Source organism: Argopecten irradians, chromosome 3 (assembly GCF_041381155.1).
Source record: "Argopecten irradians isolate NY chromosome 3, Ai_NY, whole genome shotgun sequence".
Taxonomy (NCBI): Eukaryota; Metazoa; Mollusca; class Bivalvia; order Pectinida; family Pectinidae; genus Argopecten; species Argopecten irradians.
The window spans coordinates 34,947,962-34,964,360 of NC_091136.1; the positions used below are offsets into that span (position 1 = coordinate 34,947,962).

At 34.6% G+C, this 16,399-nt stretch overlaps 2 protein-coding genes across 3 annotated transcripts in view; both read left to right on the forward strand.

The window, feature by feature from the left end:
• Positions 1–7,625, forward strand: part of LOC138318361 (tetratricopeptide repeat protein 8-like) — a 47,593-nt gene extending 39,968 nt beyond the window's left edge. The window contains exons 10-11 of the mRNA XM_069260656.1: positions 392–475; positions 4,778–7,625. Of these exons, the coding sequence (XP_069116757.1) occupies positions 392–475; positions 4,778–4,894 (201 nt within the window). The 3' untranslated portion in view covers positions 4,895–7,625. The remainder of the gene's footprint in view (positions 1–391; positions 476–4,777) is intronic.
• Positions 7,626–9,769: 2,144 nt separating this feature from the next.
• Positions 9,770–16,399, forward strand: part of LOC138318360 (fermitin family homolog 2-like) — a 39,173-nt gene continuing 32,543 nt past the window's right edge. The window contains exons 1-2 of one of the 2 annotated variants that reach the window (XM_069260654.1): positions 9,770–10,154; positions 10,368–10,647. In XM_069260654.1, the coding sequence (XP_069116755.1) occupies positions 10,521–10,647 (127 nt within the window). In that variant the 5' untranslated portion in view covers positions 9,770–10,154; positions 10,368–10,520. The remainder of the gene's footprint in view (positions 10,155–10,367; positions 10,648–16,399) is intronic. The other variant, XM_069260653.1, reaches the window with a different exon arrangement.

Here is a 16,399-nt window from a genome sequence, read left to right on the forward strand (position 1 = left end):
AAGTTAGAAACAGATATGTCACAGACCCTAAAATATTCCAGAGAGTGGTGGCCAGTCTAATTGTTCCACAGCGACAATGAAAGGCATGAAAATTTGTACACAGCTAAAAGTTTGAGTTGGCTTGTTTCTTATGTTGTCCATGTGGGTCTAATAAAGCTTTCCGTGTTGCCAAACTTTATCTGTAGTGTCATATATTTTTCCTCACTTCTAATATAAGAAAGGTACATATAACTTAGGTAATGAGATGAGTCAGCTCCAGTTTATTTTTTATGATCAGATGAAACCTGATCTTTACAAATTAACGTACAATGATATCTATATTTGAAGCATCGGTAACATAAACTTGAGTGGTCTTTAATATCAAAAGTACAATTTGATCTTTTTGTTTCAGGCGAGGGCATTTTTCCAAGCAGCATATATCCTGACTCCCCACATGTATGAAGCACATTATAACTGGGCAGCCCTCGCTGATCAGGTTTGTATTATTTCTTACGTAACATGAATTGGGATATTTTGGCGTCAGGAACTTTTGGCGCTTTTGCATCAAAATGTCATCATACCAGCAGAAGACAAAATAACATCTTTCTAAGTTATATGTATGATAGTATTAATTATTTTAATTATTGAACATATGAAATGGTGCATCCCAATTACAATATTACATTACACCCCAGTATTTAGGTGGTCTGGGCACTGAATATATACCAAGTCAGAATATGTAAAATATGCTATAGCTGAATATATTTCAGCAGTTTGACTAATTTGGTGATTTCTATGCTAAATCAGTAATCTAAATTGTAGTTATTATGATAAATACCTTATTGTTAAAAAAAGGCTTTGATTAAGAATGCTACAATAATAAATGGTACAAATATACTTAATAGGGGCAGCCCTTACATGTGTTAACATTCAGCAGTTGTACCTGTTTATGGTTGGACTTCTTCTACATGTATATATATACAGTGACTGCCAGGTTCTCGGTTATCTAAAATATTCACAAGTTTGTAATTACTCAAAAAGGCTTCTTCTTCAAAAACATATTTTATTTGGTCATTAAAAATTACCTGAATGACATGTTCTCAATGCATAGATAATAAACTGTCTTGCACAACCTTGATATTTTACGAGTTGTAATGGCGGAGTAGACCATTGTTATTTTCACTGTCTGCTGCACATATCTCTTTCTGTCTGTGATGCGGTTTTTCACAATATTGAAATTTCATATTTGATGCCATGAGATATTCTGATTTCATTTCTTGATGAAATAACATCCATATCTTTGAGTCCCGAAGGGAACATTCCATCACCAGTGTCCTACAAACCGCCCCTTTGTAGTTAGAATAGATATGGTAGTTTGGGGAGGATGTATTTAAGTGTAAATGACATCCTTCATATTTAGCTGCTAGCTTATATGATTTATGCTTTTTTACTGTGAATTTATACCTGCTGTTATATGCTGTAATTAGAGGATCATTGCCAGTAAAAAATTTATCACTTTATGAAATCTCAATTCAACTTGGAGGATTTGAATTTGAGCAAAGTAAGAAATAGTTTTGTATTACAACAGGATGCTGGTTTTTTTTTTTGGTTTTTTTTTGAACATTGCTATCATGTTTAGACTTGGTGTTCAGTTGCGCATATTTAATAAAAACAATATTTTAGATTTTTAAAGCAGAGAAAATATCCACTTTCCATTGTCAGACATAGATCATTCTTTGGTGGGCGCCAAGATCCCTCTGGGATCTCTTGTTTGAATTTTCGTTGCTGTGTCTGACTTTTATGAATTGAATAGGTTCACGTGTGATAGTAATTGTATGCATTAATACCATAGCAAGCTCTATGGTATAGCTTCTGGAGCTACACCTATATCTGTAAAGTTGATAGAATTCAGAGCTTTGATGAAAAAATGTAGATACGTCGTATTATTTGGCCATGCCGCCCATGCCACATAAAATGTAACACTAAAGTGACTTTTCACTGGGTATTCAACACTTTATGACTTTTCAACCAATATTCAACACTTTCTGACTTTTCAACAGATATTCAACACTTTCTGACTGTTCACCTGATATTCAACACTGTCTGACTGTTCACCTGATATTCAAATAAGGCGAAATGTCAGAAAATGTTGAATAACATATAAATATGAAAAGTCAGAAATCATCCTTGTTTTGTATCTTATTGACTGCCATGTCCAGCAGGACGATAGCCAAGTGTTGTTGTGATGTTCCACTTGACCAGGTACTCTATGGCCAGGTTATAACATAATCACTTTATTGTTGGTGAACATCCTAAAGGTCACAGATGTTATCTGGTCCACCACTACCTTCAGGTCACAGCAAGCACTGTAATTAGATGACCAGTCATATATAATAGAAAACTGACCATGGTCATTTAACCCAAGAATTTGTATAGGGACTTGGCTGGAGAGATTGTTCATCATTGACATTATATGGTCACTGTAGTGATACTGACCGCTATCATTTAGATGATGACCACTTTCCAGGATGCCTATTGAAAGGAGTGATGGGCTGGGCCATGATAGGGGCTAATCCCACTAGCCTTGTAGCTTGTTAGTATGGTGACAGGACATAATAGTCCCTATATAACTGACCAGTAGTGGTCATTTGAGGTGTCCAGTGTCATGTGACTCTGACCACAGAAACATTTGTACCTATATAGTATCACCATCCTTTTACACAGAGACATGTATGTTTACTGTGGCATTACATTAGTAATGGCTGTACCATTACTTTGTGGTTAAGTTGCTACTTCATTGTACATTCCACTAAAGTCAGATTTATCCACCTATAATCAGCTATATCAGTAATCTGGCTTGACCTTCCATCAAGGTCAAAGTTTCCATTAGTATCTCGGAGTCTTTTAGTGGACACAATGTAATATCATAAATGACAGTTTGGCTTTAAAAGAAGATTATACATATCACATGGGTTCCCAGTATGATCAAGATTAGTAAAAGCAAATTGAGAATATACTTCACCCCCATAGGAACATATGGCCTCCATATAGGTCTTTGGAAACATATAGGTAACTGTTGGTTTGTGTTTTTTCTATGGGCATTTTTGCTTTCCTCCATCATCAAAACTTGGCCAACCTCTATGCAAGGCGATTGGTGATTTGTTGTTTGTATTACATTATTTGAAAAAAAACTACATTCCTGTAAAATATTATTAATTTAAAGGTTTTTGTCACAGATCGGTCTTTGAATTTTGTTGATTGGAAAATGTCTGGATCGAGACATAATTATCTATAGTTGTGTATTTTACCGTTGAATGTCAGAACCGATTGATGAGGTCTTAAAATTTTATACACAACTACTTGTCTTGCATAAATAAACACAAGGAAAACAGCTTTCTTGTAAAGCAATTCAATTCCAATTCATTATGTAACATATTTGCATTTCAAATCATCTAAAATGCAAATTAGTCATCGCGTGACACCAGCTTTGTTGTTGACTGCTAGCCCGACTGAATTATTGACCTAATTAAGATGCTATGATAACGAGGGACCACCTGTCCTCTGGATGACGACTGACTGATCATAGCTGTGTATTAGTCCGTGATATTGGTCACTTGCTTCCATGTAACTTCATTAATAGACAATTGATAAACACACTTCTGTGGCTTTAATCACCAGCATTGTCACGACTTTGTCCTGCCAATTAGGATGGTGGGGAGGTCTCAAGAGGTCAACCCTGACTGTCCACTGTAGTGATGACCAGCTGTACCAATGACCGTATCAATAATAAGATGGTTGATTCATGGTTAAGGTGGATGACTTTGGACTGGTCATTGGAAGTTATAAATGTGACAGATTGATGCAGGATAAACCACTTCAGTACAGCTAGTTCTGGTGGAGTGGGTGAACAAGCCTTATTCTGAACTCCTTCAAACCTTCCTACATAGCTTATGAGTCAACCCAACATTCACTTTATTTTTAGGCCCGGATACTTCCTGCTATTATATTTATTGAACAAAATATCTTAAAGATGCTCCACTGCCAACAGAGTAAAAACAATACTCATCATTTAAACAATACCGTAATTTGTCTTTAATCGTATGTATGTCTAATTACCACACCAAAAAAAAAAGAAATACAAGAGAAGTTATTTTTCTTTTGGTGCATGCACAATCAGTACTTAATTCAAAATAGGACAAAGTGCCATAGAAATTTTTGGGATGCAATTAATTGTTTTTAATATTTTTATCTTTTATTAAAATGAGAATCTCAAACTTTTCATTAGTGGTAATGGTATAAAGTAAATAACTTTTGTAACTGAAGTAAAATATAATTCTTCTGTTCCTGTTTTTTGATAGAGAAAAAAATCATTTGTCCTTAGGACATCTTTAAGGATTCTGTAATTATATCATATTTTCATTCCAAATAAAGTATAATCATACAACTGGAAATACACATATACTTAAAAGTGTTCAGATTTTTGTGGTTTTATTACTTGGCAATTACATTAGTATTGCACTTAAAGCAATAGATGAAATCAATTGCACACTTGCACTGGTACATACTTATATCATTGCAGTTATCAGAAAAAAGATGTTGTGCAAAATAAAATTGAAGTTTATTGCAACATTATGATTACTGAAAAAATGAAGGACAATGTGAGTTTTCATGGATCATAAGAAATCAGGACATAATAACTATCAATTAAATTGAATTAATTACTAAATATCTTAAATGGACATTTCTTGTGTTGTTGTTTTCCTGCTTTGACCAATTACTGTGTTTTGTTTGTTTACAGATGGGAGACTTACAAAGTAGCTACAACGCAGCCAAGCGAGCAGTGGACGCCTTCCCTGACCATGTCGATTCTAAAGAACTTCTCAAACAACTCAAACATCACTTCTCACTTCTTTGAACTGTCTTTTGATTCTAAATATTTATTAACTTGGTCTGAAAATGATTGAGCAACATGTTAACTGTCTGTGATATACATGTATATTGTTTGTGTTGGTACATCTTTCTTTCTTATTGAATCCTCTGGAATGGACATGAGAATTTGTATCTATTTTGGTCTGTTTTCAACTTTCCGTTTTGAGTGCTTGAGTACTAGTAGATGTTTCAGTAAAACAATCATTCCATAATGTTTCAAAGTTTGAATGTAGACCCTTAAAACACTCTATGCACTCAAATGCTCCTAAAGCTTAAACAGTATTACAACCTAATGGAAAATTAATTATCTTCTCTTTTTAGGGGCCAACAGTGAATCTTAATTTTGTCCATCATACCGTCAAAAGTCCTTTATCCAGGGGCCTTTTTGCAATTGCAGTGGTATTGGCCTATAATTGTCAGTGATGCTATGCAAGGTTGCTGTGAAAACCCAGAGTATCCAGAGAAAAACCAATTATGAACTGCAAATAACTAGCGACTGCTCATACTCATAACCCAGCACAGTGGTAGAATGTCAGACAACTTAAATTTTTCACCAAAGTTCCTAATTACACAAGTGTTAAAGTCATTTTAAATGATAATTCATGTGAAACTTAATATTCTCTGTTGTTAACATGTAATTTACTTTTGTTGGTTAAGTACTGTGACATACAAAAAGTTATTAATCTGTTTTTATCAATTAAAGGAAACAATCTGTCTAATTCTGTGAGCAACACAGGAATGCAATTTGTTCGTAAATCATCTCTATGGTCATCGAGGTGAAACGTATACATATTTGTTTACAGGTAATTAACTTTTATTAGTTAAATACTACGACGTTAAATGGATGTAAACATTTGTTCAGTTTATTACAAGACTTCTCATATTTTCTTTGATTTTCCGCCTTGAATCGACTACTGTAACAACAGAAGTATTACTGACAGGTGTGTACACCAGATCAGCCACGATATGCATTATAACATTATTTCTGAATGGAGTCTTGCCTGAAAATTATCAGAATCTGTCCTGCATGCTTTGGAGAGATCAGGCATTGTCATTTGTGAATAGGTAAGATAAATATCAAAATACCTGTGGAGACAATAGTTATGCTCTAATAAGCACTTGAGTAAATATATAATCCTGAAGGTATTTAACCAACTTAGCTGGTTAAATGGGCTATATGTGCTGCCTTCACACTGGGATGAGCACACATAGTCGATGGCTGTCTTCACCTCCAAATCCATTCATTCCACCCATCACCCACCGTCACATGATAATGTGTCATTTCGACCAACACAACATAATGAAATCTGCTTTGGAAAAAATATTCCAAAAATGTATTTCAAAGAATGTCCAAAAAAATTCACTCAGGTTGACTTTCCTTTTCATTGCAATCATTGGAACGGAAAATCTAGCCAGTTTAGCTGTGACCTAAAGCAAAATATTTGGATTACTATTTTTCGCTGTGTAGGTTTTTTGTTAAAAGTGAAGCACATCCATGCTAATGATTCTGTTTGCTCACCTGGCTTTTCAGGTAGTGAGATCACTGTGTGTGTTATTTGCATGATATAATCATTCCAATCCCATGGAATAGGTACACATGTACAGTGTATGTTAATCTATTTCAAGGTGTTTTATGGGAAAAGTGAAAGGTGCAAATAAAATCAAGTGTATCCTATTTCAAAGTGCACGTAAATGAAAGTTTTGATCCTACTACATATCAAACATTTGTATTTTTGGTATTCCATGAAATAATTTTTAATTTATGTCAGTATTGCATGCAGGTTAATAGCCCAGGTGGGTGGAGGTATATTTGATTCATAAGACATCTGGAGACTGTACCTACCCGGTATTACATACCATATTCACCATAATTTCCCTTCTCAGTAACCCTCTCCCTTTCCTTGTAATACAGAAACTATGAAGGACTCAAAACTGAACCATTCTAAATTATTGTAACAAAAGTTCTTTTTATATCTGACATCTATGGCAGGTCATTGGCAAGTGGGTTGTTCTTTGTAAAATTACAAAGAAAATTGATATCATTTGGCTAGAATACATACACTACTTTTAGTCTGTGATTTTTATGACCCCACCATGACATGAGGGCATACCCTAACGTGTCCTGATTTAAATATGGAGACAAGGGCATTTGTTTCTTACTGATGTTTCTAATTCTCCTGGAACATATATTTTTTTTATCCCAGTGCTCTCTTTGAAAATATTTTTTTTAAATCAGGTTGGGTTCTCATTTTGGTGAATACTGTATACAGCTACACTTACCAAATATTTAATTTGTCAGATCGTATTCCATCTGTAACCATGCTATACCAAACTACCCTGACTAAGTTTTTCTATCAACTATCACTTTCATGTGTGTAATGAATATGTGTACCAGGGAGAATGATGAGGTCTGTCACACTCTATTCTATTGAAAGTTTGAAAGTTTGTTGATTGTCCAAAGAATACATAAAACTTCAGTATACCTTAGCCTTTTGATTTACAACACACACAACTTGTGATCTGATGTTAATTCCGTCCACAGAATTATACACATGTTATACAGTAAAATATAAGTAAGTTGTTAGGCATTTTGTTTGTAGATATGATTGTATAAAATCAATTATTGTATGTGATAATTATGACTGATGATGATAAATGACATCTATGTTATGTCAAGATATGGAAATAAAATTGCTATAACTTGATGTACAAAAGTTTGATTTATGTTGTGTTTTGATTTTTATTTTGAGTTAATGTCAAAAAATACATAGACTTTCTGTATCAAATGAATTTGATAGTACAGACTGGTGGTAAATCAACCACATTTCTGATATTCATATCCATTATGTATGCTAATTGTTTAGACACAAGTACATAAGTGACACTAACTATATATAGAAAGCAAGTGTAGTTAAAAAAAGTCAAGTGCAAAAAAGAAGTATTTTTCTTTGACATTTGGAAGTAGTATATTTTTTTCTTAATTTGAATTCATAGACTTAATTCAAAAGAAAGAAATAGTTATTTTTTTGACAATCTAAGATACAATATATACCTACAACTGAATACAATACCTCTGACTTGTGCAATTACCCTATTTGACATATTATGTGCCAATTAAAGGCAAAAGGAGAAAGAAATGAAATGATATTTGGCACTCCTCGGTAATAGTGGGACTAAAGAAAAGAAGTTTGAATTAAAATTAACACTGTATATCACATAAACCTGAGCATCTGAGAAAAAAATGGAGGGTGACAGGGACAAAGATGTTACTTGCCATGGGGTTGGATATGGTAGCCTGTAAATTGTGCAGATATTCAAGTTTGGATGTGGCTTAATTTACCCACTTTTGAGCTTATTTTAGCAACAGGTGAACTATCAAATGTATATTATATACATTTGGTAATAAGACCCCCCTCCCCTTAAAATCCCATCATTTAAAGGGAGGGGGAAGTATTTCTCTTAGACTACAGTAATGTTAAATTTTTAACTTGGTATGAAGTCCTTCTTTTGGGCCTAAAGTCATATAAATTTTTTTTAAGTTCTAATAATAATTTAGTATGAAGTCCTTCATTTGAACCTAAAGTCATATCAATTATTTAAAAAAATAATTCTTATAATACTTTAAAAACAAATAGATTTTTGCCATGTTCCAGTTGTCAACCATGAATATTTGTTGATAAAGATTATTTTTTTGTATGTAGGAATTAAAAATGGTACATGGTAGATCTACTCTATTTCAAAATAACAAGGTGACTCTCCTGCTCGCTATCGCCCTTTTCAAACAAATTTCCCTTTTACCCATCTGTATTTATTTCTAATGTTCTTGTCTTCATTTGTCATTTCTTTGCACTATAGCAAGTAATGCAGACATGTTGAGATGTCCATTTAAAGGGCCACTACCTTACCGAAACGGCTTTTAATTTTAAAATAGGAATGTAAAACGAGATCAAGAATTTTGTAGAGTCGCAGAAGTTATTAACTATACGTTTACAAGCACTCTTATCATCACCTTCAGAACTGTTTAATTAGAATAAATAAAATGTTAATTTTCATAACGCGGGTCGTTTTATGTTTCCCGCCGTCGTCCTAAATGCTGCGCGGTAGTTGACTATCACTGCGCCAGACGGCAAAACAGCGAAATGAATCTCCACTGTTATCGTACATTAGACAGGAAATCTTGCATATGTTTGGTGTTGTAACCTCATCTTAAGCCATTGATATATATTTTCTTTTGTTATTAATGTTTTTAAGAAACCTTTAAATTTTCCTCCGGAAAGGTAGTGGGCCTTTAATAAGAAATTAAGAAATAAAATCGAATGCTCCAAAACAGTCATTGCAGTGTATACATTCTTGAATAGTATTTGAATTGTTCGGCCATTAACAATTTAAAAATCCATCACATTGTCTTGTCTAGTAGAGTCTATTATTCGTTAATTTTCTAAAGCTAATTTTTATTAAACTTTTTTCAAACGACAATTAGGCTATTTTCATTAAAGAAATATTAAAGTGTTTGTTTTTTCCCAATTTTACATTTTTTTTCGTATAGTGTTTTTTATATTCTTACTTTAAAACAAGTTAACGTGTGCGTCTAATTGGACTTAAAACACATTGCGAACACATGAGTAACGCTGCCGAGACTGAAGAAACTTGAAACCTGCACAGGATTGGTAATTCCCCTGTAATATGACGTCATTAGCAAGTACTTGAAAGATAAGAGTTTCGTTGTAAGACGGGCAGCGATTGGTTCAAATTTGATAGCTGTATTTGAGGGGTTTCCCGAAATTATCAACCATCTATGTAGACAAATGGAGTTTATAGGGGAATAAATGTATGAACCGTGTTATTTCAGGTTATAGATTACAAAATTTATGATTTAAGAAGCAAGGAAGGAATACGTAGGGTGTTGTTGAAGCTCAACGGGGGAAATCCCGCAACCAATCAAAATCCGGCTTACGGCAGATGGGAAGTTCTCTGAACGTAGATAATTCACTTCCATATAGGGCAAGCGGTTTGAGTCATTGAGCTACACGATTTGTAGTTTTGGTCGTATGTGTTTGGTTTTGTGATCTATGTCAAGTTCTCTGTTGTTTATCACGGGCTCATAAGAGTTTAACGAGGACATTCTGTTGTTTTAGGAACGTCATTTGAATAAGGTAAGCAGAAAAAGAAACAGTTGTTCTGGTCGGACTTGCCGACTTCCAGATCGGCCATTACATTTTAGCAAGTGACCTAGAATCGTTGTAAACGTAAGCTTTATCATTCATTCACTCAACATTTAACACACGTATCGGACCGCTCTATCAACACAGTCTGATCAACGCATGTTGTCATATAAAATTTGTGTGTGTAAATTTCTACTCCAGCTCGCCGCAGTGGACGTACCATCACTTTTCGTTCGTTGTTTATCAACTTTGGAATGAGCCTATTTGTTTATAAAACTAATTCTTATTTATTTTCAGAGAATGTCAGTTCCTCGCCTCCCGTGAGTTGCTTTGAGGGCAAGCTTTGGTTATGTTTTTAAGACGGGATTTACCTGTTTAGTGGATATAAAGTGTAATTTGTTAAACAAAAGGACAGTGTGTTAGTGTGTTTATATCGGATTGTACGTGAACATGGCCAGTGTGGACGGGTCATGGAACCTGACCATCACCGTCACGGATTTACAGGTGGAAAAGACCCTCCGAGTGACAGGGGACCTGCACGTGGGCGGGGTCATGGTCCAGCTCGTGGATGCTATAGGTAATTATTGAAGCAATTTATTTTTATTAAAGTAATAAACTACATATTGTAATGTACATGTATATTACTTTAGGTTAGTTTTATTGTTTATATGATTTGTTTCCGAGTGCAACACAAGCATAAATCATAATACAAGATGTACAAGTTTCGTCTTCAAAATTTATTTTTTCATTGCTTTCATATATGCACATAAATACAAAAAATCAAACGTCTACGGATAGTCTATTACTAGACCTGTATTATTGCCCCACAGTAAAATGTTGAAATAAGATTGTATATGCTTGGAATAACCAATTAAAAAGTGCTGAATGGTCACTTGACACATACCTACATTTGTCCATAAATTTAACATAAATATATTTCATTTATTTATGCTAGCCTACATTTCATGATTGCCCTGTTAAAAAAGTCGCTTTTACAAAGAGAGCAAAGATATCACTCTTATGCAATTTGGGCACATCTCCAAAGATTTCTACATTAAATAACACAGAACAGATTTAATGTTTATCAAAAACATCCCGTTTATTGTAGAGAGATGTCAATCCAAGTGGAAGTGAATGGTCATTTTTAGTGACCCGAGGGCTTCCGTAAACTCCTAATATACATTACTACTGTCTGGGTATTGTTGGAGACCATTCCTTTAGTACTTAAATAACCTACAGACAGGAAATGATTTGAAAGGTTGTAATCATTAACAAATAAAGGTACTAGGGTTCAAGTGAAAAAATATGTCAAGAGAAGTCAACCATTTAAGCTTCATTTTTAATGTTCACTGTGTTTCTTCTCTGCAAGGCCATTATCTTTGAATCCTCTTAACAGCTTTAATAATTACACATTTAATAAACACAAAAATACTTTTACATATTTGTATACTGAGTGAATGACTGAGTATATAACATAACAGTAGCTAACACCACTACAGAAAAACTCAGGGCTGGTAACTTCCAATTTCCTTTCCAGTGTTCTGACTATCACGTACGTAATATTGTTTGTTACTTCACCTCGGAAGTGATGAATCAGAGACTTCTTGGAATTTGGACCTAGTTTACTAGAACTAAAACTATAATGTAGTAGTTTAGGAACTGCTCATTTGTAAGTTCCCTGTGGAATATATTGACTTGTCTGGCTCCCAAACTATTATATAAGTGGGTATACTTTGAGGGAGCAGCAGTATGTGAAACAGTTTGTGTAACGCAGTGCACAGAACTGATCCATATTAAAGGTCGCAGAACTTGCTCTTTTTTTATACTTATACAATACATTTTGACATTGGCTATGAACTCAAGCTAGTAAGTTACCGTTTCTTTGTAGTTTCCTGTTTCTTCTCTGAAATAAAAATGAATATAAAATATGGCCCTATCAGATTAGAAGTACAGAAGCCTAGAGTCGCTGTGATAAAACTTTACAGCTACAAAACTGTCTTGTCATGTCTGGCATAGGATTTCAGGTCAGAACCTAAGTTATAATGTAACCATGACTGTTCTTTGGTTATAAGATTATCGAGAAAGATTACAAAGTGACTACGCATATCAGTCATGGATGGAGAGGGTTAGCTGAGAACATCTGGTTGTATAGGGTTATAATAGTGAGCATTCCTGTGTCCATAGGGTGGGCTAAATAGGGCTAGGTCATAAAGTACATAACTGAAGGCCTCCAATCTGAACACCTATAAAAAGAATACCTTGAAAAACCATCACTCTTTAATACAAGTGATGTAATGTTTTTCCCGTGTAAAAAAAAAAACCAGCATTACACTTGTCTGAAATAAATGAATTACTGTTTTATACTGGTAGTATATTGCTTTACAAAACTCAATGGATCTTTTTTTAACCTGCGCTTGACATGCTAGAAACTGATAAACTTTTTTGCTGAAACTGTTCATTCATACATTTCCGGCGAAGTCCTGAACAGAGTGAATTGGGTTTCTGTTTAAGTGTTGAAAGCCTTTGGATGTTTATTCGCTAGATTGATTTTGTTTGTGACAGAGCATGTTTCGGGTGGAGCACTTGTGAAATGATACAAGACAGAATATTTAAAGATCATAATTTTTCCCTGTGAAAAAAAAAAAAAATGTAGATTATGGTCGACTGTTTAGCCTAGCAAACTGCTGTACACCTGTTCCTACAGAGGGTGTTGATCGGTTTTAGAGCTCAGGTAAGACTTATTCTAGGAGGGGTTGTCTTGACACCTGTAAACAAATGACTGTCCGTTAGCTTGTGCACCTGTACTGACGAATATACCACACACTGCACTACACACCTGTGTAACGAATGATAGGTGTACTGATATTGCATCTCATCCAAAGTTTACCTGTAAAGTTAATAATAGCTCCACAGGACGAACACACTTAAGATGTCACTGGATTGTTATAAGGCAAATTATTTCTCTGTGTTGACATTCTTCTCTCCACATACAGCACATGGTATTTTATCCTAACATTTTAAAACGTTTATCTCAAATGAAGTGTTAGGTTGATAGCATTATTACTCTGTGTAATAAGATTACAATGATCATTGTTTTACTTAAGGCAGTGTAAAATTACCAGCATTGTTCACACTAAATAATATCACTTTCTCTTAGAGCGATGGCCCACATATTATTGTTGTGAGTTTTTATGTGTATGAGAGGGTGTCTTGACATACTTTCACCAGACCTTAAGGTCACATATGATATCTCTCATAGGGCCATCCACGGTTAGCACACCTTGCATGGCTATCTGTTCTAACAGTCTGACTAACAAGATATTATACCAGGTATTATCATCTATTGTGTGGAGGGTTATGACTGGAATGTTCGGGAATAATGTAGTCAAAAGAGAGTACTGAAGATTGGGGATGGGGGCAGATCTAGAGGGCAAAAAATGTACTGGAGATTGGGGATGGGGGCAGATCTAGAGGGCACAAATTAGAAAGTACTGGAGACTGGGGATGGGGGCAGATCTAGAGGGCACAAATTAAAAAAGTACTGGAGATTGGGGATAAGGTAAATTAAGAGGACAAGAAAGTGTACTGGAGATTAGGAATTGGAGCAGATCTTGAGGGCAAAAAAGTATACTAGAGTTTGGAGATGAGGTCAAAAAAGTGTACTGGAAATAGGGGATAGGGGCAGATCGACAGGGCAAAAAAATGTACTGAAGATCGCAATTGGCCAGATCACAGAACTGATGAGTTTAAGCTCATTTAAAGGCGATTGATATATATATATACAAAAAAAAATGTACTAACAAACAAGGTAGGATATTCCTAAAATAGCTTCATTATACAGACTATGTATGTATGAGGGGTTTTGTTTATCTGTGAAGTAAAACAGATGATTCCAACAATGTCAGTTCGAATGCTAGTCTTGAGAGTGTCTGGTACGTTTTATAAACACTGGCAGGACTAGAAGCTTCTTAGATCTGATGAAGCTCTAAATGATCCAATTCTAATTAGTAGTTTATAGCTAGCTACCTACCAGTAATTAGCAATGTATAGTTGATATCAGGATGTACATTTTAAGATAAAGAAGTTGTTTTTATATTGTCTGATTGTCATAACAAATTCATTTCTAACATAGGTACATGTTTCAAATCTTCTGTGTAATTTGTTAGGGGGGGGGGTGAGTAAATTTGCATCATAGAATCCCTATATTTAATTTGTTTTTTTTTTACTAGATATAAATTGTAAGCTTTTCATTTGTATTTCCTTCATTGGTGGTATTTTCCTATATATGTATTATCGCCCATGCATGACCAGGTCTGATAGGAGTCAGATATTAATGCCTTTAGCAGAAGTGGTCATCAGACTGTCTACTAATTGATATTGATGAACATGATAGGGCTGTCATTAATCCGTTAATATGTCACTTCCTGTACAATGTTATGATGGATGATGCTCCATGGTGTTAAATCTGTTAACTTCCTGTATAAATCATCACATCAGCTGTGATTTACACAACTATTCTTTACAGAAGTTTTCTAGATACCTTTAAAGGAGCTAAATATCTCTTAATAGTGTATGAACAGTGGAACTGTCAAGCATGCGTATGGGAAAAGTATAAGTCCGCCTGATCATGCTGCTTTTCTGTGATATTTTTTAGAAGGATTTTCTGTCTCTTTGTGTCCCCTACTGACGTTGACTTAGCGGTCCTTTATCTTGAGTACTCGGAAAAGCAAAAAGCCGTTATTTATTTATTCAATCGACCTCATAAACGTTTATGTACACTTCAAACGTGAAACTATGCAAACATAATTCAGTAAGTCAGTAAAACAGTAACAATAAAAGTCATTATGGTAGAATAACGTGCATGATACATGGATATTGTGCAGAAATTAAAATACCTTGCTACAGGTTGAAAATTTTGAACATATTTTCAGTCATCATTAATAGAACATATTTTATTTTGGGAAATTACAAATCAAATCTAAATAAATTAGGAAGAAACCTGAAACCTGATATAACAATCCTGATGGGAGAAAGCTGGCTAGCTATGATTTTTTGGTTTGGTTTGTTTAGTTTTACGTCCTATTTAACAGCCATGGTCATGTAAGGACGTGCCAGGTTTGTTGGTGGAGGAAAGCCGGAGTACCCGGAGAAAAACCACCGGTCAGCGGTCAGTACCTGGCAACTGCCCCACATGGGATTCGAACCCGCATCCCAGAGGTGGAGGGCTTGTGGTAATATGTCGGGACATTTTAACCACTCGGCCACTGCGGCTAGCTATGAAATCAATCATGTTATATTGTTGTAATGCTATAAATTGTGCATATGTCATTAATCTTAGGCTTTCAAACAAATGGTTTGGTGAAGTATAAACATCGTATATATGTTTAGTAGAACAGATATGTGATTAACAGCTACACATGTTTGAGGAATGTTATTATCAAAACCCATTGTAGTACGCCCTGATCTTGTGTATTCCGTATTTATAATACTATGATAATGATCTGTATTTGTCGACTATAACATGCTCCATTACCTGTGTAAGAATTAAAATTATTCAGGTCACATCTGCGATTAATACATTACAAACGTATCATATCAAACTTTGCGTTACGCCTCACTAAACATTTTAGATTAAATCAAATACCGTTTTTGTTTTGTCCCAATTATTTCAGGAAAAAAATTCTGGGCATTCATATGTAGCTCACCTCATTCAATTGATTAGCATTCAATGTTCACAGATTAGTTCACAATTTTATGCGTTATTGGTCTTGATTGATACTTCTTATTGTGGAGATATGATGGATGTATGATACGATGCCAAACATGACGTAATTAAGGCACTTGATTAAGTAAATATTTGTACTGTAAATGTGGTTTATCAGACAAGAGTCTAGTTGCTTCCTTCCTTGCTAGAAATCAATGGATATTTGGTATCAACTATCAGTTATGGGGTGCAGGTCTGGAATGTTTCTTTACTATCAGTGACTATACATGTTTAGCATGGAATGTTGTACCCGATAACCCTTGGGCTGGTGTAGTTCCTATACAGTTACACATATCACCATCTCTTACCATGATCGATTGAAAACTTAGGCAAAGTCGGAACTTGCCTGTGTAAGAATAACTTTTTTCCTGATGATGCATTTTCATATATATATTTGATTGAAATAAAAGAGTCAGAGTAATTGCTTTTCATTTAATATTGTTATTCACTGTACATTACTTAAAGCATGAACCTTGCTGAAACACCAAATCTTTGGTCAGATTTCCTCAATTGAAGTAGTCTATTACTAGATATTTTACCCTTAGTAAACAATTGTAATGTAGAG